At 42.1% G+C, this 25993-nt stretch overlaps 2 protein-coding genes across 2 annotated transcripts; one reads left to right on the forward strand and one right to left on the reverse strand.

The window, feature by feature from the left end:
• Positions 1 to 1561: 1561 nt before the first annotated feature.
• On the forward strand, positions 1562 to 9797 carry LOC119261808 (galectin-6-like). Its single transcript, XM_037531547.1, has 8 exons — positions 1562 to 1841; positions 3476 to 3578; positions 3668 to 3836; positions 5129 to 5273; positions 6349 to 6448; positions 6528 to 6696; positions 7123 to 7267; positions 9793 to 9797. The coding sequence occupies exons 1-8, from the start codon at positions 1562 to 1564 to the stop codon at positions 9795 to 9797; spliced, it is 1116 nt and encodes a 371-aa protein (XP_037387444.1).
• Positions 9798 to 11701: 1904 nt separating this feature from the next.
• On the reverse strand, positions 11702 to 25051 carry LOC108414424 (putative per-hexamer repeat protein 5). Its single transcript, XM_037531548.1, has 5 exons — positions 24856 to 25051; positions 24646 to 24735; positions 24046 to 24555; positions 22802 to 23955; positions 11702 to 11950 (listed from the first exon to the last, which is right to left on the reverse strand). The coding sequence occupies exons 1-5, from the start codon at positions 25049 to 25051 to the stop codon at positions 11702 to 11704; spliced, it is 2199 nt and encodes a 732-aa protein (XP_037387445.1).
• Between the last annotated feature and the right edge of the window lie 942 nt (positions 25052 to 25993).

Here is a 25993-nt window from a genome sequence, read left to right on the forward strand (position 1 = left end):
GGTCAGGACCCACACAGAATCCAAAGCAGTCGTATCTTGGATGAATCCTTCAACACCGGTCTTCGGGTCTCTGATTGTTTAATCATATAGCCCACTTGATCTTCCTAAAATGGACTACATGATTAAACAGATCAGAGACTACCGATGTATGGGGAACTGTCTCATTTTGCTATGCTTACAAGGTCCAGGTCTGAAGGTATTGCTTTTCAGATGGTCAGAAGCCATTTGTTCAAAGGTTTGGTGCTTCTGTTTTCTTTGCCATCTTTATTTTTGTGTTTTCTTGTTTCACAAACCCCAGTACCCATCAAGCTCCATCATATGGCTGGAGCGGGCTTTTACACTTCTCTGCCAGAAATGATTCTCTGGAAGAAAGAACTTTTGGTTCCCCTCATTGACTTAAGGAGTAGTACCCCTCTTTTAGGAAAGACAGCATTACCCCACTTTACTGAACATTAAAGCCTTTAAAGACACCAATTTAGTCACTAGAAAAGACTTTGATTCTAAAATCTAGAAAAGTAGAAAGGCCTTTCTATATAACGATCTTTGGCACAATCGAATGAGAGAAATGGTTCAGCTGACCATGTCACTAATCAGGGTCAGTTGAGAGAACCCGTGTTTCAAGATTCTCATCCTTTTGAGGTCCCCATGTGGACTATCCAGCCACTTCGGTTCAGTCACTTGGCCCTATCCTAACACATGTCCTAACACCTCTGAAACTGACGCCTAGCCTCAGAGAAAGGAAATATGCTGGTGCAGTGAAATAGTATCAGTAATCTTGGATAAGCTTCACACTGGGAGCATATCGGGGAGCTGTACTGCAGCCTCCTCACAGTCACGGAAATTTGAGTTGAGATTCTTGTCTGATCACATAATCTGGTATAATTTTTCTGTGTAGCCTGTTGTAAACTGCCCTAATCTGAATAAGAGCAGCCACGACTCTCTGACAACATGCTACAGATCTCGAACTGCTGCTCTGAAGCACTGCATCATTTATAAAATCAATGTGCACATGTGTTTCGGTACAGCATAGATTTAGGCAGGTTTCTGCACAAGTGCTGTGTTGTTAGCTTGACGGAACTGTTTTATGCAAATGTTCCTGATGTGATGTCACATGCATATCATTAGTGAGGGCTATATAATCCTGTCTGTCAGTGTAGCTGACAGACCACCATCACTGAGTGAGTTTGGAGTGTTGATCCACTGAAAGGTAGGACATTCACTGACCTTCATCCTCTGCTGTTGAAGGAGACTGGAATGAGGAACGATAGTGGAATGATAGTGATGTATAGTTGGTTGTGGACAGTGAGTGCATGCTTGCTTGTAAAAACACTAAACAATTCTAGAATAAACCTGAATGAGCATGAAAAAAGAGCTTTAGCTTGATTTAACTTAATGAGGTATTGAATGGAAATACAGACCACTGCTTATTCTATTCATGTTTATTTAGATTTACTCCAATGTAACCTAACCAAGCAGAGAAGCAGAAGAAAGTCTTCAAACGATTATTCCAGTTACATTTTATTAATCAGAAAATTAACATGTCTTCACATGCAGCGTCAAGATGTCAAATAAAAGGACAGTCCAGGAGATTCTTCTGAATGTTCTTGAGACTCTGAATGATGGAGAGCAGAAGATGTTCCAGTGCTACCTCAGCCAGGAGGTTCTGGACAAGTATCCTCCCATACCAAAGGCTAAGACAGAGGGTGCCTCTCTGGAAGAGACAGTCAATCAACTGATTGAGTTCAATGATAACTCAGCTGCAGCGAAGATCACGGAGTTAACTCTGGAACGGATGAACCAGAAACAGCTGGCTCGAGGGCTAGAGGAGGCTCTGGAGAAAGGTAACAGGCTTTTTTTAGTGACCAAGATTAACAAATACATCTTAAATTAACTGATAAAACAACTAGGATTTGCTGATATAGTGACAAAGATCAACAAAGGATGTTAATAAAGTGTATTAATAATAAAGATAAACTAATGTTTACATTTACAGCATTTGGGCTGATGCTCTTCTCCAGAGCGACTTACAATTTTGATCTTTTTTTTTTTACATAGGCAGGCCAAGGCGGTGTTGGGAGTCTTGCCCAAGGACTCTTATTGGTGTAGTGTAGGGTGTTTACCCAGGTGGGGATTGAACCCCAGTCTACAGTGTAGAAGGCAGAGGTGTTAACCACTACACTAACCAACTACTGTAACGTTCAATACAGTAGTGACTGATGTTAACTAATACAATTACTAAGACTAATAAAGGAACTAAGATTACGTAATATAGTGAGTAAAATGAACTACTATAGTGACTAAGATAAATATGACTAAAAATACAGTAACTGAGAGTAACTACAGCCAATATAGTGACAAAGATTAATAAACACAGTAGGTAAACATGGCTGATTACGGCTGTTTGTGCCATCCGTTTCAGCAGCCGTCCCAATACTATTTAACACAAGCTGCAGGAAACTCTGTGAAACAGTCTGTGAAACACTTTACAGGTTAATGAATAATACAATGAGTAAAAGCACCTAATTGAGTGTCTTGAAAACAGAAATACACTCTGTTTAGCACATTTAACAAATACTGCCATGAAGATAAATGAAAGTCGTGGTTAAGATGAACAAAAACTGAGAGAAAGAAAAATATCACGACTAAGATGAACTAATACTAAGCTATCACTAATACTTCATCATTAGATAACAGTATTTGTAAATCTGACCATCGTACATATGAGCTTGTTGGAAATGCCGTTCCAAAACCATGGACATTAATCCATTATCTTTTGTGCCTCCACACATTTGGGAAGCTTTCTTAATATCACCCTTTATTGGAACCTAGCTTGGAAAATAGCCCCAGTTCATCATCCCTCCTCCACCAAACTTTACTGCTGGCTCTGTATTCCAGTAGGTAATGTTCTCCTGGCATCCACCAAACCGAGATTCATCATCAGACTGACAGATAGAGAAGATTCAACACTCCAGAGAACACGGTTCCACTGATCCAGAGTCTAGGGGACGTGTGTTTTACACCACTCCAGTAGAGGCACGGCATTGCATATAGTGATCTTAGGCTTGTATCCAGCTGCCACCCATGGACATTCAGGAACTATCTGGAATTAAACGATATTCTTCCTCTTAGGTTTTAGGGGAGTTGGTGGAACACCTTCAAACTCCAATTCCCAAGATGCATACCAAGTGTTTCTCTTGTTTTGCTGTTTCACTCTTCTGACCTTGTTCTGTTTCTCATTGCCGTTTTACAGATTTACCCCTTAGGCTCAGTTGACCTGTTTGTTGGCTCTTTGGTCCCGAGTCTTGCTTGTTTATCTACATTGATTTGATTACCTTATGTCATATATCGTGTTTGCTGCTCTGGTTTTTGACCTGCTGTGGTATAAACCCTGTTCCTCTGGTTAATCCTCCTTTTAGTAAACCTAAGTCCATCCTTTCATTTCACCCCTTTATTATCTTGTCTGCTTTCTTTCTAGGAGGATTCTTCCCAGAAGTTCCATATGTGCAGGTTCTGCCTGAAGGACTCAGTGACCAAACACTGATCACCATTTATGGGGAGCCTAAACCAAACGCTGAAAAGTAAGACTATAATAAACAACACAAATGAAATGGCGATTCTGAAAATAAAATAAAATAAAATAAAAAATGAAACTTTGTCTCCTCTTTAGATTTCAGATCAACCTCCAGAAAGGTGATGATGTGGCCTTTCATTTCAACCCTCGCTTCAATGACAAAGGAAATCAGGTGATTGTGAGGAACACCAGGATTAAAGGTGTTTGGGGTCCTGAGGAAAGACAACTTCCTTTCTTCCCTTTCACACCTGGAAGACCTTTTGTGGTGAGTGATGTGAACCATCAGTCCTGCTCTGTTCATTTTAACACTTTCACTCCATATTAAGTGTCTGTGTTTAATGAGGCATCATCTTTCCAGCTGAAAGTGTCCCTGTACTTCTGTCCATCATTCCCTCCCTGATTTTTCCCCCTGATGTCCTCTGGCCACTTTCAGGCTTCATTTCTTATCACATCGATTTCTGTGGTCAAGTTGGTTGAAAAATCTAATCCAACATGTTGCCCGTTAGATTCTGCTCCAACTTCCGTTATTAAGGACTATATGGCGGAGTTAGCCATCCTTATCTCACACCTTCTGCATAGATGTTTTGAACTGCTGTATCCAGGGTCAATATTAAAACCACTGTTACCCCGTTCTGAAAAAGTCAGGTCTGGACTCTCTTAGTGTGCTGATGTTTCCTGATCTTAGCTCTACTTTTGATACCATATCTCATGAATTATTACTCCTTTACTTGCACAGCATTGGTACCACTCCATTCAACTCTTCTGGTTTTCCTCTAATCTTACCGATAGACAGCAATATATAGCTATTCTGAATCATAAACCTCTACCAAGAGTGTTCCACAAGGCTCAGTATTAGGTCCACTACTCTTTAAATTTTACATGCTGCCACTTGGCCATATAACACGTCAGCAGTATTTGAATTTCCATTGTTATGTTGATGACACTCAGATCTATGACAGTGGAAGTCCTGTTCAGACTACAACATCACCTGCTTTACAAGGTTCTCCTTATTACATATAAAGCTCTGTATGGTCTGCACACCACTCCCGTACCATTATGATGCATAATTTAGGCCTTCTTCATGTTCCAATGTTTAAATTGACCTCTAAGCATGGCCAAACATTTAGTGTAGTAGCTCTCAAATTATGGCATGCTCTCCTCCAGTCTATTTGGGATGCCTCCTCTCTGTCTTCATTTAAATCTCTGTTAAAGACCCACTTGTGTTGACTGTATTGTCAGTGTTATACCTGTACTTGAATCTTATACTTGTATTGTCCTGTTGTTACTAATTGTGTGCTTTCTGTTTAATGTGCCCATGTTCCTTGACCTAAAAGCACCCTTGAGCAAAGCACAAGAAGTATATGAATAAAAGTGATAATGATGATTGTGATGATGTTATGAACTACGAATTATTCTGATTTTACTACAAATCATTAATTTGCTATAAGTTCATCTTTACTATGGGTTATTCAATAACTAGTATGAATTATTCAGTACCTACTCTGTATGATTCAAACAGAGATCCTTAATATTTAAGAAACTAACTCTGTTTTTCAGATGAAGATTTCCTGCACCAGCTCTGAGTTCATTGTGGAAGTTGACGACAGGTATTTGCTGTCTTTTACACATCACATGAAGGACCTTCACCACATCAAAATGCTCGCCATTGAAGGAGATGTTGTCCTCAAGTATGTTGTCACAGGTATGTAATTGTACAGAGTGCCTTGGTAGCGCTAAGACATCACTCAAAAATAAAAGTTATATTTAATTAACTTTTTCAAAGCAACCTGTTTTGTACATTCCTTTGAGAAGATCCAAGCAGAAAACATATATTTAACAGAAAATTATACAGAAGTAGACAGAAAATTCAGAAAATGAAAGGAATCCAGGACTTTTTCACAGTAATATAGGAAAATGAAATTGAACCGTTCTTAGATAGAACTCACTCAGAACTCAGAAATGAATAACTCATAGGTTGGATGAACAAAAGAAACCTACATAAATAATTTCATGTTCAAAATGATTTTAAACTTTTAAATTATTATGTTTTTGTAACACTGGTTTGAAATGGGGCGACATGGTGGCGTGGTGGGTAGCGCTGTCGCCTCACAGTGAGGAGGGCCTGGGTTCGATTCCCCGGCCGGGTGACCGGGGTCCTCTCTGTGTGGAGTCTGCATGTTCTCCCAGTGTCTGCGTGGGTTTCCTCCGGGTTCTCCGGTTTCCTCCCACAGTCCAAAGACATGCAGTCAGGACAACTGGACGTGCTAAAATTGCCCCTGGGTGTGAGTGACTGTTTGTCTGTCTGCCCTGCGATGGACTGGTGACCTGTCCAGGGTGTGTCCTGCTTTCCACCCGAAGACTGCTGGGATAGGCTCCAGCACCCCCCCGCTACCCTGACGGAGAAGCGGCTTAGAAAATGGATGGATGGTTTGAAACGTTATGTTTTTAATGGATTTTCCTTTCATGGAAATCCACAAGTTGACCTGTCAGGTTTTAGGGGAGTTGGTGGAAAATGATCCAGATACATTTGTTCAGTAACTGAAGGCTCAGCTCAGAGCTCCAATACGTGATTCTCACAAACAAGAAAAGTAAAGATTACATCCAGTGACCGCTGAAGGAGTGTCAGATGGACTGTACTACAACAAGAGGTGGTAAAGAAAGCCCAGCATTATCTATCCAGCTTTGATCAGAGTGATGTGTGCAGCTCACAGAGCAAGAAGATCAGAGCTCATCCTTTCATTCTCAACACTTTATTCTCTCTCCTGCTTTCCTTCTAGACTTCTTCCCAGAAGTTCCTTATGTGCAGATTCTGCCTGAAGGACTCAGTGACCAAACACTGATCACCATTTATGGGGAGCCTAAACCAAACGCTGAAATGTAAGAGTATAATAAACAGTACAAATGAAATGGCGATTCTGAAAATAAAATGAAAAATGAAACTTTGTCTTCTCTTTAGATTTCAGATCAACCTCCAGAAAGGTGATGATGTGGCCTTTCATTTCAACCCTCGCTTCAATGAGGATGGGAAGCAGGTGATCGTGAGGAACACCAGGATTAAAGGTGTTTGGGGCCATGAGGAAAGAAAACTTCCCTTCTTCCCTTTCAGTCCTGGAAGACCTTTTGTGGTGAGTGTTGTGAACAGTCAGTCCTGCTCTGCTTAACACTTTCACTCCATATTAAGTGAGTCTGTTCACTGGGGATCACGTTCACTAGTGAAACGGTTCCTTCTAATATTTCAGCTTCAGTCTCAGTGGAAGTTCCTGTTACTGGTGTGTTTGATGTCACAGAGATGATACTGAAATGTTCAAGTTAAAGCAAACTGGCAGGACGGTTGTGAAATGAATGAAATAAAAGTTGCTGGGTTAAGAGAGCTGAGATTAACCCCTTAATAACCCTTGTTGTTAAGAATAACCCTTGTTATTTTATAAAGACTATGGATTATTCAGCAAGTAGTATGAATTACTCAGTATCTACTATGGGTTATTCTCTACTTGCTCTGCATTATTTACATACAGATCCTTACAGTTTAAGAAACTAACTCTGTTTTTCAGATGAAGATTTCCTGCACCAGCTCTGAGTTCATTGTGGAAGTTGACGACAGGTATTTGCTGTCTTTTACACATCGCATGAAGGACCTTCACCACATCAAAACGCTCGCCATTGAAGGAGATGTTGTCCTCAAGTATGTTGTCACAGGTATGTAATTGTACAGAGTGCCTTGGTAGCGCTATGACATCACGCCTGCAAACACATTCGTTAGTAAACATAAGGCCACCGGTTTCCTAGATTCCTTTCAGATCCACTTATCACAGTTTACAGTGCAACATGTTATAATGTATTCATAAGGCATTATAAAAATAGCTATAAGGTTTATGAAAAAGTGTTACACATCATAGTCATGCTAGTTATAATTTCTTATAATGGAGATATGACGCAATACTTCTATCATTAATAACCTATTGTGATGTATTGTCTATTGTATGTGGGGTAAGTATATAAATGTTGTCACTTTCACTGAAGCTTGGACAGGTATCCTTTATAAGAAATTAATTAGATTAAGTGGCCCTTATTAGTCCCACAACAGGGAAATTTCACCTCCAAAGTTAACCCATCCGTGAAGTGAAACACCACATACACCCGGAGCGGTGGGCCCGCTCCAGCAGTAACGCTGAGGAGTTTAAAGCACTGCTGCATCTGATACAGCAGTACCAATGCCACACATACCGCTATGCCAGTTTATCATCACTGATAAACGAGGTGAAAAGGTTAAAGTACGAGAGAAACAGATCAACTACAGTCTGCAGTCGCAGAACTACAGAGTGCACTTCTACGTTAAATGGAGCTGATTAAATGGGAAATGAGCACAGATACAAGGCAGCTGTACACGTATAATCAGGTACAACACCACCACCGGTTTAGGGTGTAGTTATATGGTAAACACTGCTGTAGCTGCTTCTTTACTCGTGTAATTGTTCAGTTTAATTTGTACGGACAATTAAAGTAAGTAAGTGATACTGTTTTGATCCCACAACCAGGGAAATTCCACCTCCGCATTTAACCCATCCGTGAAGTGAAACACCACATACACACTAGTGAACACACACACTAGGGGGCAGTGAGCACACTTGCCCGGAGCGGTGGGCAGCCCTATCCACGGCACCTGGGGAGCAGTTGGGGGTTAGGTGTCTTGCTCAAGGACACCTCAGTCATGTGCTGTCGGCTCTGGGGATCGAACCGGCGACCTTCCGGTCACGAGGCTGGATCCCTGACCTCCAGCCCACGACTGCCCCTTTTTTTAAACTATTTTTTTATCTTTATTAAATCATGGCATGACTCAGACGATCAGATTACATGATCATGTGCAGAGTTAGTAGATGGTTCTGTGTATGGTTAGTAGGAAGTTCTGTGAAGAGTTGGTAGACAGTCTGTGAACAGGTAGTAGACTGTCTGAATGGTCAGTAGACTATGTACAGTTATGTGTGCAATTACCTGACTGTCTGTTAACAGTTAATAGAGTCTTTGAACAGTTAGTAGACTGTGAACAGTAAGTAGACTGTGATCAGTTACTAGACTGTCTTCACAGTTAGTAGACTGTGTATAGTTAGGAGCAGGTCCTGTGTACAGGTAATAGACTGCCTGTGTACAATTAGCAGACTGTGTGAAAAGTTAGACTGTGAACAGTGTACTGTGTACAGTTAGTAGACTGTCTGTGTACAGTTAGTAGACTTTGTACAGTTAGTAGACTGTCTGTGAACAGTTAGTAGACTGTGTACAGTTAGTAGACTGCCTGTGAACAGTTAGTAGACTTTGTACAGTTAGTAGACTGTCTGTGAACAGTTAGTAGACTGTGTACAGTTAGTAGACTGCCTGTGAACAGTTAGTAGACTGTCTGAACAGTTAGTAGACTGTCTGTACAGTTAGTAGACTGTCTGTGAACAGTTAGTAGACTGTCTGTACAGTTAGTAGACTGTCTGTGAACAGTTAGTAGACTGTGAAAAGTTAGTAGCAGGTTCTGTGTAAAATTCTTTCTCAAACCAGGTGTTAAGAAGAAAGTGTACTCTAAGAGAACATAAGATATGTCAACCATGTCCGATGTATATATACAAATGACCTTTTCATAAATTGTCCCTCGTTAAAGATTTACTCTTCTTATGAGCTAAAACACGTTTACCTGAGTGAAAATGCGCCCACAGCGAATATCGATAATAAGCCTGTAACTAGTGCACATGGCTGGCACCCGGCAGCTGAACTCCTGGCTAAGACTTTAGCTGGAGCCACAGTGGATATGTATGGATATTCAAATGTGCAGTTTTTCATTGAATTTCATGAATATTCACATTTCGCTTTTATAAATCCTAAAACATCCCGACTTTATGAATCATTTTGGCCACGTATTCAGTCAGTACCACTGCTTTCCTGTGTCACTGGGACTCTGTATGTCTGAATGTAAACTCCATCAGTGTGGTTAATCTGACACTTTCTGACTGTAATTACGCATCTATTTAATACAATACCTGAAATCGCAGTAGAAACACAGCTGGGCCGTAATTACCTGATAGTGTGTTTAATAACTGTGACAACTGATTTACATCACAACCTAGCAGTCCACCTGCTGGAAGAGTGATAGAAAATAAATCCAGCCAGCACAACATGCAAGATTTGTCTGATTTAATTCATATTTACTATTTTCCTTCTGACATTCTCTTCTCTGTGTTTTGCAGGATGATTTTAATTCTGATACAGTGCAGCAGATTCTACCGCAGCGTGTCTGGATGACATGAATTACTCATCAATAATTAAACTTACAAAACAAGTTATTCCGTTATATGCTTTGATGCTTCTGATTTTTTAAATAATGAAATATTATTTCTAATTCAGTACTTAATGCTGCAACGTATATACAACCAACCTTTTACATATAATTAATGACTATGTAGACTGAGCATGGCTACTGATGGAATGGCTAACCGGAATCTTACATATACAAACATGCAGTTATTGAGCTGAATAACACAAAACCTTTATTCTTTGAATTATTTGTTCAATAAAGATGCCGTGTAACAAAATGTTCTGTGTATTATGTTTTGTTAAATAGAACTTCTATTAACGATTCTATAATATATGATATGGCTTGTGATCTGATGAAACTCTAAAATTCTCAGATCTCTAAAAGATTCACAAACTTTTCTCACAGAAACAGTTTAATTTATAACCATAATCTTATTTAATATGGTTGGGAATAAATGGGAATCAAGCTTGAACAAAAGAGCAAACAGTGCATTCAAGGAACAGCAGTCAAAATGGTAATGGTGAAATAGACACTATATGGCCAAAAGTATGTGGACACCTGACCATTACACCTATATGAGCTTGTTAGATGTCCTATTCCAAATCCATAGGAATTAATATGGAGTTGCTCCCCCTTTGCAGCTACAACAGTTTCCACTCTTCTGGGAAGCTTCTAGAAGATTGTGGAGAGTGTCGGTGGTAATCTGTGTTCATTCATCCAGAAGAGCACTGATATTGGATGAGAGGGTCTGGCTCACAATCTCATCCCAAAGGTTATGCCACACCAAACTGGTCACTCCATGTCTTTATAGAGCTCACAGGTGGGATCAGCCACCTGTGTAGTGCACCTGTATAGTGCACAGGGGATCAGCCATGCTTTGAATGGGTTTTGAATAGTTTTGGTTTAAACAGCCATTAAAGTCATGCTTTTAAAAAATATTCTTGTTTTTTTCCCTTGAAAATAAATAAATAATTCTGGATTGTAAAATTTCTTGAAGTGTCATGATTGTCTAAAAAAAGCCAGCAATGACTTTTAATTTATGCAGTTTAACTGTCACACGTTCTCTCTGGGGAAAATACAGTGGACGACCTGCCAGTGTGACGACCTGCCGGCGTGACGACCTGCCGGTGTGACGTAAGATGTAACTGAAAACTACTCTTTATTAAAATCGCTCAAGAGCCGCACATTGATGTGATGTGTGAATTCACTGGACAGGGTCACTTTATTACAGCTCTCTTTAATAAACCACCAACTGATCATAAATTGGTTTATCAGAATCATCGAGTTTATCAGTTCATGCTGTTCACGTTTGAACTCGTATCTACAAAACAATGTTTATGGTGTTTTCCTGCACATTAATAACACATCCATTCACTAATTGACCTAAAATATCAGTGAATAAAAATACAGTGAATTATTATTTTAGCCGTGTTATGCTCTATAATTAGTCTTATGTATGATTTCTTCTATAGACCCAGTCAAATGAAATGCGTGTGTGAGGAAGGAAGTCATTTTCCCATGAAAACGGTCAAACATTTCACGCTCACATGTTCTTCCATTGGAATTTTCTGTAATGTAGTTTTAATGTTTTCCTTCTGCTTTCGAGGGGTTGATGAGTAATTTTCTTATTCAGCCAAACATTTTGAATAAAAACTCCAAGACTGTTGTCAGTCATGCTTTATTTTCCTTTGGCCATTTGAACAGTGCCGTCACTGACGGCTATCACAGATTAAAATAACAGAAACTCTTTAATCTCGTTAGTGTGTTTCACTTCATTCAGTCAGGCATCACGGCAGTAGCATGGCCATATGACCGAAGGTGGTCGAGTGGACAGGGAGCTTTTATTTTTTAGATGTCCAGAGCACTGTGGATCCTCTCTGGACAGCCAGGTTGCCGTCGTTATTGATGAACAGACTGTTGTCATTGGTGATGCTGTTCTGCCAGCTGTTACTGGCCCACAAAGGTTGGCCTCCGCAGGTGTACAAGACCAGGTTTCCGTCCTCCTGCATTATGAGGCGAGTTCCTGCTTTGCCACAAGTGTCTGAAGCCCAAATTGGTTTCCAGCCATAAACCACAAAGTTCCCATCATCCTGAAAAAGTGCAGACACAGACAGAGGCCATTGATCAGAAAGCCTTCATTGGCCACTTTATTAGAAACACCCACCATGTGCTTTCAATAATTTTAGGACTACAAGAGGGGGTTTCTGGTAAAGTGTACAGTATATATGTGTGTGTGTGTGTGCCAATGAACTCCATTTTATCGAAGCATCCTTAGTGCGAGCGTCTCTCTCTCTTGCCCTGGTCTGTGGACTTTGCATAAGTCTAGGTTACCTCACACCCTCATCTAAAGGTTTTAGCAATAATAAAATTAATATTGCATAGAGCGCAACAGCCTTCCGCCCGAGGACTGCTGGGATAGGATGGATAGACCGCAACAATTTTTCATTTCAGATGTGTTAGAATATCAGTGTTCAGTGTGCTTATGACTTCAGTGTAGTATTTCTACAAAATATCAATTTGAGTTATTTAATGTCCTCTTTGCATGCGGGCTGTGTGTGTGTATCATTTTTCATTCGTCCTGTTTTTTCTGGGTTTAAAACGTCAGGGTGACATAGAGGAAGCCTAGTTTCAGTAAATTCGTCTGTAAAGTGTCTGTCCGCTATATCGCCAGTTCTATTAAACAAGTCACTGGTTTTCAGTTAAAGCAATAAAACCTCAGTTTTCTCTGATTTTATTGTGGGTACATATTATAAATACTAAAGAAAGTCTAACTTTCACATGACATTCGCTGCAGATGTCACATTATAGTCTGTTAAAAGGCTGTAAAGGTAAACATGAGTGGGGTAAACAGCTACACTGCAACTCATAGCTGCATCAGGGCTGTATTAGTATCATTTCAGTGTCAGGAAAGCAGAGCGAGTAAAACCCACAGTGACCTCGAAAAGGTTTCAGGTCCAGTATCATTTAGAAACTAAAGAACTCACCTTAACTCCAATAACAGAGATCAGGGGTAGGGGGCGCTACACTAGGACATAAAACATGACTGGCCTGAGAACAGACTGCATTAATTTACAGCTTTAATGGCTACTAGTTCATCTAATGTTTGTATTTGCAGTGGAGCGTCTGAAGTCTCGTCTCTGCCCTCAGATGATTTGAAGTGAATTATGATTGTCAGGACTCTGTGAATATTTCAGTTCAGTCCTGAAGTCAGGATTTAAGATGATGGAGTAAACGTCACTCATTCAGAGCTAAATCTCTCTGGAGTGCAGTGTTGAAGCTCTGCATGGCTTCAGGAAAGCAGCAGAAGCTCTGATCTGATGATCTGTGGAGATGCAGGAGTGACCGCCTCAGTTCTGGGTGCATGAGATGGTGTGGGAGTGTCCTTCATCCTCCAGGGCATAGAGGTTACACATGCGTGGGTGAGAGAGCATTTTTCTGGAACGTCTCTGTGGAGAAATAGAGACTCCAGTGAACCATTGAAACAGCAGTTACGCCCTGAAGGACGTTTCAGCCTGAACTTTATCACAGAAAGTATACACACAATGAGGATTAAGCTGATTTATGGGAAGCTGAGCTGCTTACAGAGAAGAGAAGAGCTTCTTTATGTAAATATTCTGATGTACTTTGACCTGCAAAGTGTTTATCCACTCCATCGGTGTCTCAGCACAGCTCTGAGAATCACAGTTTACTCTACACCACATTAAGAAACTCCAACTTCAGCTTCATCTATCTGAGATATTTAATCAGTTGGTTTTCATTCTGTTGTTGGTTTTGTGAGGAATTTCTACATTTCACATCTATAAAAGAACTATTTAACAAAATCTGCTTCGAAGATTTTTCACATTTAGGAGAAACATGATGTTTGGAAATGACACCCAGTTATCGTACTTTCTACTACAGGGATATTTGTCTTTCCACTGGTGAACAAACCCCATTCTAAACAAGTTGAGAGTAAATAAACTAAAATGATCAAAAGTTCATTATTATTAAATAAAAGACAGCAGTTATCTGTCAATACATTTTGACCCGAGTTCAACTGAAAACATATTTACTCTGCTGAACTAAGCAACTGTATCGTTTCTGAGGAATACACACTCGTTCCCAGTCTGTTCCAAAAGGCCTGCTGGGACCGGAGCTTGGGCGCCTTTACTTCCCGAAAGTGCTGCGTGAAAGAAGGAGCGGTATTGTTATTGTTATTCACAGTAACCGCTCCTTCTTGTTTCTCTTCTACACGTCTTTTCTCTTTCTTGGAGTTCTTCTCATCCTTACCTTCTGTCTGATCAGCGTATTATTTGGGTGGTATATTGGACACAGCGATGCTGCTGGAGTCCACTCACTGTCCACTCTATCAGATGCTCTGACCTTGCTGGTCCTCCTTGTAGATGCTGTGTTTTCACTGTTCTCGCTCCAGCAGTGACGCTGAGGAGTTTAAAGCACTGCTGCATCTGATACAGCAGTACCAATGCCACACATACCGCTATGCCAGTGTTACTGCAGTACTGAGAATGAAAGAATGATAATACCTGCTCAGTGGTGGTCCAGGCGGGGGTCCTGATCACTGATAAACGAGGTGAAAAGGTTAAAGTACGAGAGAAACAGATCAACTACAGTCTGCAGTCGCAGAACTACAGAGTGCACTTCTATGTTAAATGGAGCTGATTAAATGGGAAATGAGCACAGATACAAGGCAGCTGTACACGTATAATCAGGTACAACACCACCACCGGTTTAGGGTGTAGTTATATGGTAAACACTGCTGTAGCTGCTTCTTGTGTAATTGTTCAGTTTAATTTGTACGGACAATTAAAGTAAGTAAGTAAGTAAGTGATACTGTTTTGATCCCACAACCGGGGAAATTCCGCATTTAACCCATCCGTGAAGTGAAACACCACATACACACTAGTGAACACACACACTAGGGGGCAGTGAGCACACTTGCCCGGAGCGGTGGGCAGCCCTATCCACGCTGTAGACTGGGGTTCAGTCCCCCACCTGGGTCAGCACCCTACACTATAAGAATAAGAGTCCTTAGGCAAGACTCCTAACACCACCTTCACCTACTACGCTGTAGACTGGGGTTCAGTCCCCCACCTGGGTCAGCACCCTACACTATACCAATAAGAGTCCTTGGGCAAGACTCCTAACACCACCTTCACCTACTACGCTGTAGACTGGGGTTCAGTCCCCCACCTGGGTAATCACCCTACACTATACCAATAAGAGTCCTTGGGTAAGACTCCTAACACCACCTTCACCTACTACGCTGTAGACTGGGGTTCAGTCCCCCACCTGGGTAATCACCCTACACTACAAGAATAAGAGTCCTTGGGCAAGACTCCTAACACCACCTTCACCTCCCTGTGTAAAATGATGAAATTGTAAGTCGCTCTGGATAAGAGCGTCAGCAAAATGCTGTGAATGTAAATGTAAACACAGAGGACATGATACCGGACATAGCGGCTTAATGTCCAGCATTATCTTCTTAGAAGTGTGGCGGATTATTGACGGCTCAGCTGTGATCACCTGTGTTTTACTACCTCTTCTATTTCTTTACACGTTCACAGTTTTACTGTAGAGCTCGACTCCAGCTGTGTTCTTTACGTTTAACAGCACAACTTAACATTCCTTAGTGCTGATTTCCAACTTCAGAGTTTGTTTAGTGACGGTCAGTAACGGTCACATCAACTACATTTTCTTTCTTTGTTCAACAAAGGAATAAAAATGAGTAGCCCTCCTATTTCTTTATTTGTTAAACAAAAAAACATGAAAGTCAACTCAAAGAGCTTTGCTCGAGAGTAGTTGTGCTTCTTTGTACAACAAATATTCTCATCTCAGCTCAACTAAATGTTTCTTTAGCGTTAACGAAGAAATGTCAGTCAGTGTCTCAAAGAATTCAGAGAAGTTGAGTGGACAAGAAAAAAACTGGGGAAATTCGGTACCAAGTTTTTTTTGTTGTTGTTGTGCAAGCAAACTTTTTTTTACAGTGCACTTATTTTAAGATGTTTAATGAAGTAAAATCATCTCACTGTGTTAGTAGATGATCGTGCTTGTGAAAAAGTATTTGCCCCTCAGCCAGTTCCTTCTGTTTTATATTATAAATGACGAATTCTGTAAATCTTTCAGATCATCCAAGTAACTTTATTATAAGATAAACACAACAAGAGTAAAATGCAGCTTTTAAATGCTCATTCCATTAATTGAAGATTTCTACAAAATCTCTATCACCAATGTGAAAAAGTAATTGTTCCCTAACCCTAATAACTGGTTGTGCCGCCCTCAGCAGCACCAACTTCAATCAAACGTTTGTAATAACTTGTGCTGAGTCTTTTACATCCCTGTGGAGGAATTCTGGCCCCACTCTTCTTTACTGAGTTCTTTAAATTCAGCGACACTGGACAGTTTTTTAGCATAAACTGCCCGTTTATGTCGCCACAGCCGCGATTTACAGTAGGAATAAATGGAGCTCATTATGCTTGTAGTGAACTACGCTGCCTGACTCAGCCGCTTTAGTACCAGAGATACGGACAAATAGGTTTTCATTTCTGACTGAAGCTGTCATCAAGTTGCCACATCAAACTGTCGACAGGTGAGATTTCAGACTTTCAGAAGTTTGTAATCTGGCCCCAGTTCCATGGAAATCTTTTCTCACGCACATTTGTGTTCTTGCAACATCTCAGGAATCTAGAACCGAGGAGGCTGAACGAGATGATCAGTCATGCCTCATGATCACCAAACAGTGAGAGGCCATTTATTTCAGTAAAATTCAAGCAGTGAAGACCCCACCACGCTGAGGTCCACAGGCCTCAGATCAGGCCAGTCTGAACAGGGGAAACCATGGAAACGTGAGAGAGACGGTGTGACCCTGATCCTGTGGATGACCCGCAGGGGGAGAAACACACCTCACTGGTCTAGAAGGACATACTGAAGGATCACAGTGAGATTTCAAAAACAGCTGAAAGAATTCAGGAGAGAGACACAGACTAAAGAAGCAGATCATCCTCAGGGGGTGAAGTCTGATGTTAGATAATCATCGGCTGATTCAGAGGAATCTTCCTCTAACAGCCTCCGATTTTCATCATTAAATATCACTAAGTTCAGGCGTGTGTACGGACGCATGTTTAGACAATCTCAGGATTGTAAATACAGATTAGAAGAGCAACACATGAAGGACTTTCTCTAGAGCAGCGCTGCACCTTCTCTGACCTTCCTCTGCTGATAATGTCCTGCACTCACTGATCTCACAGTTTCTGGACATCATAATATATTCCTCAACACAACAAACACAATGTGTTCCCCTATTTCTGGATCTTTGGTGAATGTACTGAGTTTTGTTTTGTTTATTTATGTTGTGCATATAGTTAAATAGCTCTTGAACCAATAAAGGAGTCATAGCACACCTGTAATTTTCACATCACAGTTATATTCATTCATCATATATAACAGTTATATGTCATGAAAAGTGTATGAAGGAAATGAAATTAGTCTTTTGTTTGGGTTAAAGTAATTGTGAGATTGTGTTAAAATAGTTATTGTGTTCTGTTGTTTTAGTGTGTGATTATTATTATTATTATTATTATTATTAAAGACTGAATCTGGTGGAATGCAGTGTTGGCTTTAAGCCAAATCTAACAGGACCAATGTTGTCTGAAAAGCTCATCATCAGTCCACAGGATATAATTCCAAAAGTCCCTCGGACGTCCAGTGTCTTTCTTATTGTGGAATCGTGAACCTTGACCTCAGCTGATGAGTATGGCTAGTGAAGTTGAACCCAGCAGTCGGTTGAATTTGGTTAACTGGTTGATTTAGTAGCTAAGGGGGCAGTTACTTTTTCACATAGGGCCGGGTAAGGCTGACATTGTTCTTCATTTGAACATTTTGTGTTCGCTTGTTTTCTAATATCAAAATTGGTTTGATGACCTGAAACATTTACATGTGACACGCATGCAAAAAGACAGAAAATTGGGAAGGGGCAAATATTTTTTCACAGCATCTTAAAATAACTTACAAATAAAAAATTACTAGAAATAAATTTCAGAATTTCAAAATATTCCTGCCACCGCCTCACAGTGTGAAACATTATATGAGCACTGAGTGAAGATGAGTCCACAGGAGAAGGTTCCATTTCAGTCAGGACCACTTCATCAAATTAACATTACAGCGGCTATATTTGGGGGGATGGCTCTGTTCGGGGACCTCCCTGCCCTTCCACACAGAAAGCCCAAGGCAGAGCAGCAGAAAGACCCCCAAGCGTGAGGCTGGGCAGCTAAAGCACCTTAAATAAACAGACTGACAGATCTGACCGATCGTTTGTGTACGAGGTGATCAGCTGAGTGCACTGGGCAAGCGGAGGATTTCACGGTCATCACTAACCTCTGCCTCAGTATGTCTGTGACTCTAATACCCTTTAAAAAGACCACCACTGTTCCAGTCTCTAAGAGACCTGAGACTCGATACTCAGAGTCTTACCTCACTGACTCGATACTCAACTCGACTCAGACTCTCAACTCAGAGACTTGATAATCGACTCAGACTCTCAACTCAGAGGCTCGATACTCGACTCAGACTCTCACTTCAGAGCCTCGATAATCAACTCAGACTCAACTCAGAGACTCGATAATCGACTCAGACTCACTTCAGAGACTCGATAATCGACTCAGACTCTCAACTCAGAGACTCGATAATCGACTCAGACTCTCAACTCAGAGACTCGATAATCGACTCAGACTCTCACTTCAGAGACTCGATACTCGACTCAGACTCTCAACTCAGAGACTCGATAATCGACTCAGATTCTCACTTCAGAGCCTCGATAATCAACTCAGACTCTCAACTCAGAGACTTGATAATCAACTCAGACTCTCAACTCAGAGACTCGATAATTGACTCAGACTCTCACTTCAGAGGCTTGTGACTCGACTCAGACTCTCAACTCAGAGACTCTGGACTTGACTCAGATTCACCTCACAGCATTGTGACTTAATTCAGACTCACACCTCAGAGAGTCAAGACTGGAGTCAGACTCACCTCAGAGAATTGCAGATCAGCTCAGACTCACAACTCAGAGACCTGAGACTTGAGTCAGACTCACACAGAGTCAGTTCTGTAAAGAGTGGCTGACCACAGATTACAGTAAAACAGAGCAGCAGAGACTCCAGCAGGTCTAGACCTGACAGGGAAGACTAATCACAAAATGCTTGACTGTACAAGTGAGTTTTTAGCCTAGACTTAAAGACTGAGGCTGAGTCTGAGTCCCGAACATTAACAGGAAGATTATTCCAGAGCTGGGGGGCTTTGTATGAGAAGCTCCGCCCCCTGATGGAGCTTTATTAGTTCTAGGTACCAGTAGTGAGCAGCACCTTCTGATCTAAGTAGGTGTGATGGTTCATAGTGGGAGAGGAGCTCACTCAGGTACTGAGGGGCGAGTCCGTTTAGAGCTTTATAGGTCAGTAATAGGATTTTATAATCAGTGTGAAATTTAACTGGTAACCAGTGCAGGGCTGATAAAACTGGGCTGACCTGGTCAAACTTTCTGGTTCTTGTGAGACTCTGGCTGCAGCGTTCTGGACCAGCTGAAGCTTGTTGAGGCTTTTGCTGGGACGTCCAGACAGCAGGACATTACAGTGTCCAGCCTTGAAGTAATAAAAGCATGAACTAGCTTTTCTGCTTCCTGTAGAGATCATGCATTTCTTAATTTAGCGATATTGTGGAGATGCAGGACGGCTGTTCTAGTGATATTAGTCATATGTGCGTTGAAGGACAGATCAGCGTCCAGCACGACACCAAGACTTTTAACAGATGAGCGCAATGCAGCTTGTTAAGTGTTAAGTTAGACAGTTTGTTTCTAGCTGCTTTTGGACCAAGAAGCAGGACCTCTGCTTTATCAGAGTTAAGTAGCAGAAAGTTACGCGACATCCAGTCTTTTATGTCTTTTACACAGTCCTTAATCTTGCTATGTTTGATTTCATCATCCGTTTATATATATATATATATATATAAAACTGAGTGTCATCGGCATAGCAGTATGGTGCCTAATGGTAGCATATATATTGTGAATAATATAGGTCCTAAAACAGAGCCTTGTGGAACACCATACTTTACAAGGACAGATGATTCACCCTTTACATTAACAAACTGATAGCGATCAGTGAGGTAGGACCTGAAACAGGAAGCGCTATTCCTCTTACTAAGACCTGGGTGTTATTTACTGACAGTTTGAGGGTTAAAGATTTCTGTTCTATTGTAGTGCTTAAAACACACTAATGCCCTGCAGGTTTATTTCTTCACCTACAGGTTGGAGCAGGATCATAAAAGCAACAGAAATGCTCTAGTTCTGGGAAACTGGATCTGTACCAGAATCAAATTCCAAAGATGTTATTTTCAATAAACTTTCATTAATTTTCATTAAACCTGCATAAACACAGGTGGAGTGCGTTTACAGCTTCAAGACACAAAAAACAGTTTTTCTGTTTGCCACTGACGTACCAAACGCCTCACCCATTAAAAGAAAATATTTTATTAAAAATACAGCATATAGCTGCAGAGTTACCCATGATCCCTCTCTCCCTGCAGTTAGAGCTCTCTGAAAATGACACTAACATGACAGATCCATGAATCTTAGTCATATTGAGAAATGTCTTAAAATATCACTACAAATATTCATAACAGACACACTGAAAAATGAGAAATCATGAAACTACATTAGTGCTGTAAATAAAAACGACTAATATGCAAATTTATAAGTAGAGAAGGTGGCATGGAGGAGCCCCTGGGGTCCTGCTTTGTACTGGGTTTGGTGGATCATACAGTGTCAAACCCAGTAGCAGTGCTGCTCCACTCCCAGCACACAGTGTTGCTTTGGTTTATTGCTGATTCGTTTCAGCATCTTCTGACTTAAAATCCTGAGAAAGATTCTGACTCACTGACTGGTTCAATAAGTCATCCTCACTACACAATGTGGGCGAATTGCTGAGCATTAAGTCGATACTCAGCAGTGTTTACCAAACGTAAACAGGTGGTGGGTGACAATTTCATCACACTGTCTGATGACAGAGTTCTAGACATGAGGATTAGTGGCTAGAACCCTACTGGTTGCAGAAAGGCCTCGCAACCATTTGATTTGATCACAGCAAGAAGGGTCTGGGTTCGATTCCCCAGCTGGGTGACCGGGGTCCTCGCTGTGTGTAGTTTGTATGTTCTCCCCGTGTCTGGGTGGGTTTCCTTTGGGTTCTCTGGTTTCCTCCCACAGTCCCAAGACATGCAGTCAGCCCACTTGGACATGCTACATTGCCCCTAGGTGTGAATGTATATGTCTGTCTGCCCTGGTCTGTCATGGACTGGTGACCTTCTGCCCAATGATCGCTGGGATAGGCTTATAACAGGGAACAGCTGCTGGACTGCGTTCAGTACAATTTAAGAGCATCAGTTCCAGAAAGGAGCTGCTAATAATTAAACTGTTTAGAGAACACAGCACCCGGGTCACACATCATAAAGAACCCAGGGATCCGCGCTCATGGTTCTCATGTTTATGTACAGATATGACCGTGTGGCTGGTGAAGCACAGAGATGGGCTTATTGAGTTTTATGTGCATGAAGATCAGAAGTGATCGACACATTGATGGATTTGCTGATGTGTGTGAGACTGTAGCGTCTCCTGCTCTGAACTCCTGTTGACGTTTTTAACATCAGGTGCAGACTTAATACTTTTCCTGCTGCTCCAGACAGCTAACCAGCACATTCGGTTATGAGATAGAAATAACGTAGATAACAATGTATTGTTTTTATTTATTTTTAGCGTTCCACATGAACACAGGCATGAAAATAAAGTCATCTGCTTAGTACCTGAAATACACTCATATTAATATCTGATATGCATTTTTATGACAGCTAGTTTAATATTAAGGTACAAATGTAAAGATCTGGACTGTAAACATGCTGCTTTTGATGTGTTTGATCTGCTGCCTCTTTGGTAAATTGATGCCATCGCTGTCTATAAGCATCAGATAAATGTAAATCTAAACATTGATTCACACAGACGCTTCTTATGGCTGCTATCAGCTTCCTAATTTAAGCTTTGACAGGTCTCGTACAGCCGCCTGTGGAAACTGAGGCTTGTTACAAATATACTGCCTGATAATTCATATATTAAATAATCAACAACATGCATAAATGTTTGAGGATTATGACAAAACAAACTTGATGTAAATCAGTTGAGTAATAAGAAAATGACGGCTGTTTAAATCATGAAAACTCATCATGTCTCAATGCACATGTACTTGTCTACAAGTGGAGCTTCACTGCTTCAGCATGGTGGACGAACCTCAGCCTTCCTTTAATTAAATGCTGAGTCCTGAAGTCAGTACTGGAAGCTATATTAGTTACTTTCAGAAACCAGACTAGACTTCAGAAGGATCGCTATCTTGCTGTTGCTAGTTTTAAAAACACCTTAAAACTCAGTACTCTTCCAAACGCTGATCCTGGAGATCCACCACCCTGGGGAGGTCAGATGAAACACTGCTGGCTCTAATATTTAGAGGCCCCTGAAGGCCTTCATTATCTGGGTCAGGTGTGTTTGATCAGGGCTGGAGCTAAACTCTGCAGGGTGGTAGAACTCCAGGACCAGGAAAGGACACCCCTGCCCTAAAATTATCAGTCATTCTACCTCTATAGTTAAACAGACAAATGAAAATCTGAAAAGCTCTCAGGGCAATATAGCTAATCATTCCGCTGAGGGGAAATAGTTGCTGAGAGACATTTATCCTGCAATGAAATATCTCATTAATCTCCTCATGAAACATCTGAGTCTTCAAGAATTCTTAAAAGATGTAAGCTCCTGGAGTTTGCTAGACTTAACTGGAACTTTGAATGCAACATTGATTCTGTGGTCTGATGAGACAGAAATCGAGCTTTTTAAAGAACAAACACTCAAGATATCTTTGAGCCACCTCGGTCCGCAGACCTAAACTCATGACCATCTGCATTCCCAAACCTAAACCCACAGCCACCTGTGTCCCCTGACCTAAACCCACAGCCATCTCCATCCCTTGATCTAAACCCACAGCCATCTCCATCCCTTGACCTAAACCCACAGCCATCTCCATCCACTGATCTAAACCCACAGCCATCTCCATCCACTGACCTAAACCCACAGCCATCTCCATCCCCTGACCTAAATCCACAGCCATCTCTGTCCCCTGACCTGAACCCACAGCCATCTCCATCCCCTGACCTAAACCCACAGCCATCTCTGTCCCTTGACCTAAACCCACAGCCATCTCTGTCCCCAGACCTAAACCCACAGCCATCTCTGTCCCTTGACCTAAACCCACAGCCATCTCCATCCACTGACCTAAACCCACAGCCATCTCCATCCCTTGACCTAAACCCACAGCCATCTCCATCCACTGACCTAAACCCACAGCCATCTCCATCCCTTGACCTAAACCCACAGCCATCTCCGTCCCCAGACCTAAACCCACAGCCATTTGTGTCCCCAGACCTAAACCCATTCCCATCTCCGTCCCTTGATCTAAACCCACAGCCATCTCCATCCACTGACCTAAACCCACAGCCATCTCCATCCCTTGACCTAAACCCACAGCCATCTCCGTCCCCAGACCTAAACCCACAGCCATTTGTGTCCCCAGACCTAAACCCATTCCCATCTCCGTCCCTTGATCTAAACCCACAGCCATCTCCATCCCTTGATCTAAACCCACAGCTAGCTCCGTCCCCTGACCTAAACCCACAGCCTTCTCCAGCCACTGACCTAAACCCACAGCCATCTCCGTCCACTGACCTAAACCCACAGCCATCTCCGTCCCCTGACCTAAACCCACAGCCATCTCTGTCCCCAGACCTAAACCCATTTCCATCTCCGTCCCCTGACCTAAACCCACAGCCATCTCCATCCCTTGACCTAAACCCACAGCCATCTCCGTCCCCAGACCTAAACCCACAGCCATTTGTGTCCCCAGACCTAAACCCATTCCCATCTCCATCCCTTGATCTAAACCCACAGCCATCTCCATCCCTTGATCTAAACCCACAGCCAGCTCCGTCCCCTGACCTAAACCCACAGCCTTCTCCAGCCACTGACCTAAACCCACAGCCATCTCCGTCCCCTGACCTAAACCCACAGCCATCTCCGTCCCCTGACCTAAACCCACAGCCATCTCCGTCCCCTGACCTAAACCCACAGCCATCTCTGTCCCCAGACCTAAACCCATTTCCATCTCCGTCCCCTGACCTAAACCCACAGCCATCTCCATCCCTTGACCTAAACCCACAGCCATCTCTGTCCCCAGACCTAAACCCACAGCCATTTGTGTCCCCAGACCTAAATCCATTCCCATCTCCGCCCCTTGATCTAAACCCACAGCCATCTCCATCCCTTGATCTAAACCCACAGCCAGCTCCGTCCCCTGACCTAAACCCACAGCCTTCTGCATCCACTGACCTAAACCCACAGCCATCTCCATCCACTGACCTAAACCCACAGCCATCTCCATCCACTGACCTAAACCCACAGCCATCTCCATCCACTGACCTAAACCCACAGCCATCTCCATCCACTGACCTAAACCCACAGCCATCTCAGTCCCTTGACCTAAACCCACAGCCATCTCCGTCCCTTGACCTAAACCCACAGCCATCTCCGTCCCTTGACCTAAACCCACAGCCATCTCCGTCCCCTGACCTAAACCCACAGCCATCTCTGTCCCCTGACCTAAACCCACAGCCATCTCTGTCCCCTGACCTAAACCCACAGCCTTCTCCATCCACTGACCTAAACCCACAGCCTTCTCTGTCCCCTGACCTAAACCCACAGCCATCTCCATCCCTTGACCTAAACCCACAGCCATCTCCGTCCCCAGACCTAAACCCACAGCCATTTGTGTCCCCAGACCTAAACCCATTCCCATCTCCGTCCCTTGATCTAAACCCAAAGCCATCTCCATCCCTTGATCTAAACCCACAGCCTTCTCCATTCACTGACCTAAACCCACAGCCATCTCCATCCACTGACCTAAACCCACAGCCATCTCCATCCACTGACCTAAACCCACAGCCATCTCCGTCCACTGACCTAAACCCACAGCCATCTCCGTCCACTGACCTAAACCCACAGCCATCTCTGTCCGCTGACCTGAACCCACAGCCTTCTCTGTCCCCTGACCTAAACCCACAGCCATCTCCGTCCCCTGACCTAAACCCACAGCCATCTCCGTCCCCTGACCTAAACCCATGGCTATTCCAGTCCCCTGACCTAAACCCACAGCCTTCTCTGTCCCCTGACCTAAACCCACAGCCATCTCCATCCACTGACCTAAACCCACAGCCATCTCCGTCCCCTGACCTAAACCCACAGCCATCTCCGTCCCCTGACCTAAACCCATGGCTATTCCAGTCCCCTGACCTAAACCCAAAGAAAACCTGATGAATGAGCTGAAGAGAAGTGTCCAAAAGAGAGGTTCTGGAGAGATTTTGTATTGAGGAGTGGTTTTATATTCCTTGCTCTGTACACTCCATTATAGAAGAAGACTTGGAAAACGAGCAAGCATAACCCTTCTGAGTTACAATAATTTAAAGGTTTGTTTTCCCCTGTATTTTAGTTTGAGATTGAGCTGATTATCCACAAAGACATTTATTTTTTTGCCAATTGTCACAAAGTGTGGCAACTGTAGTTGACTGTTGTTTTCATACTGACTGAGTAATTTAACAACGCTCAAAGTGTCTTGTAGTTTTGCTCAGCCCACCTGATATTGGCCAGATTGTTCAAAAAGTAAAAAATTGTGATTTAGAAATTCCATTTATCAAAGCCTTCTCTGTGATTTGTTCTGTTGAATAAATGAAATCAATAAAGTAATAAAGTAATGAATGTAATAAAATTAGCATAAGATCTTTTTTAAAAGCCTTAATCCTTTTTAAAAATGGCATTATAATGTTACAGAAAAGTTTCTAGTTGCTGAAAGGAATTACACTCGAATAATGACTGCAGTTTGTGGAGGTGAAAACAACAGGCTAGCAGAGCAATCCTTCGTAATCGGATACAGGCGTTTAGATGGATATTATTCTTCTATTTAATGGATTATTTACAGGATTACCCACCTCGTTCAATCAGATAGAAATTGTAT

This window comes from Pygocentrus nattereri, chromosome 20, assembly GCF_015220715.1.
Source record: "Pygocentrus nattereri isolate fPygNat1 chromosome 20, fPygNat1.pri, whole genome shotgun sequence".
NCBI classification, from domain to species: Eukaryota; Metazoa; Chordata; class Actinopteri; order Characiformes; family Serrasalmidae; genus Pygocentrus; species Pygocentrus nattereri.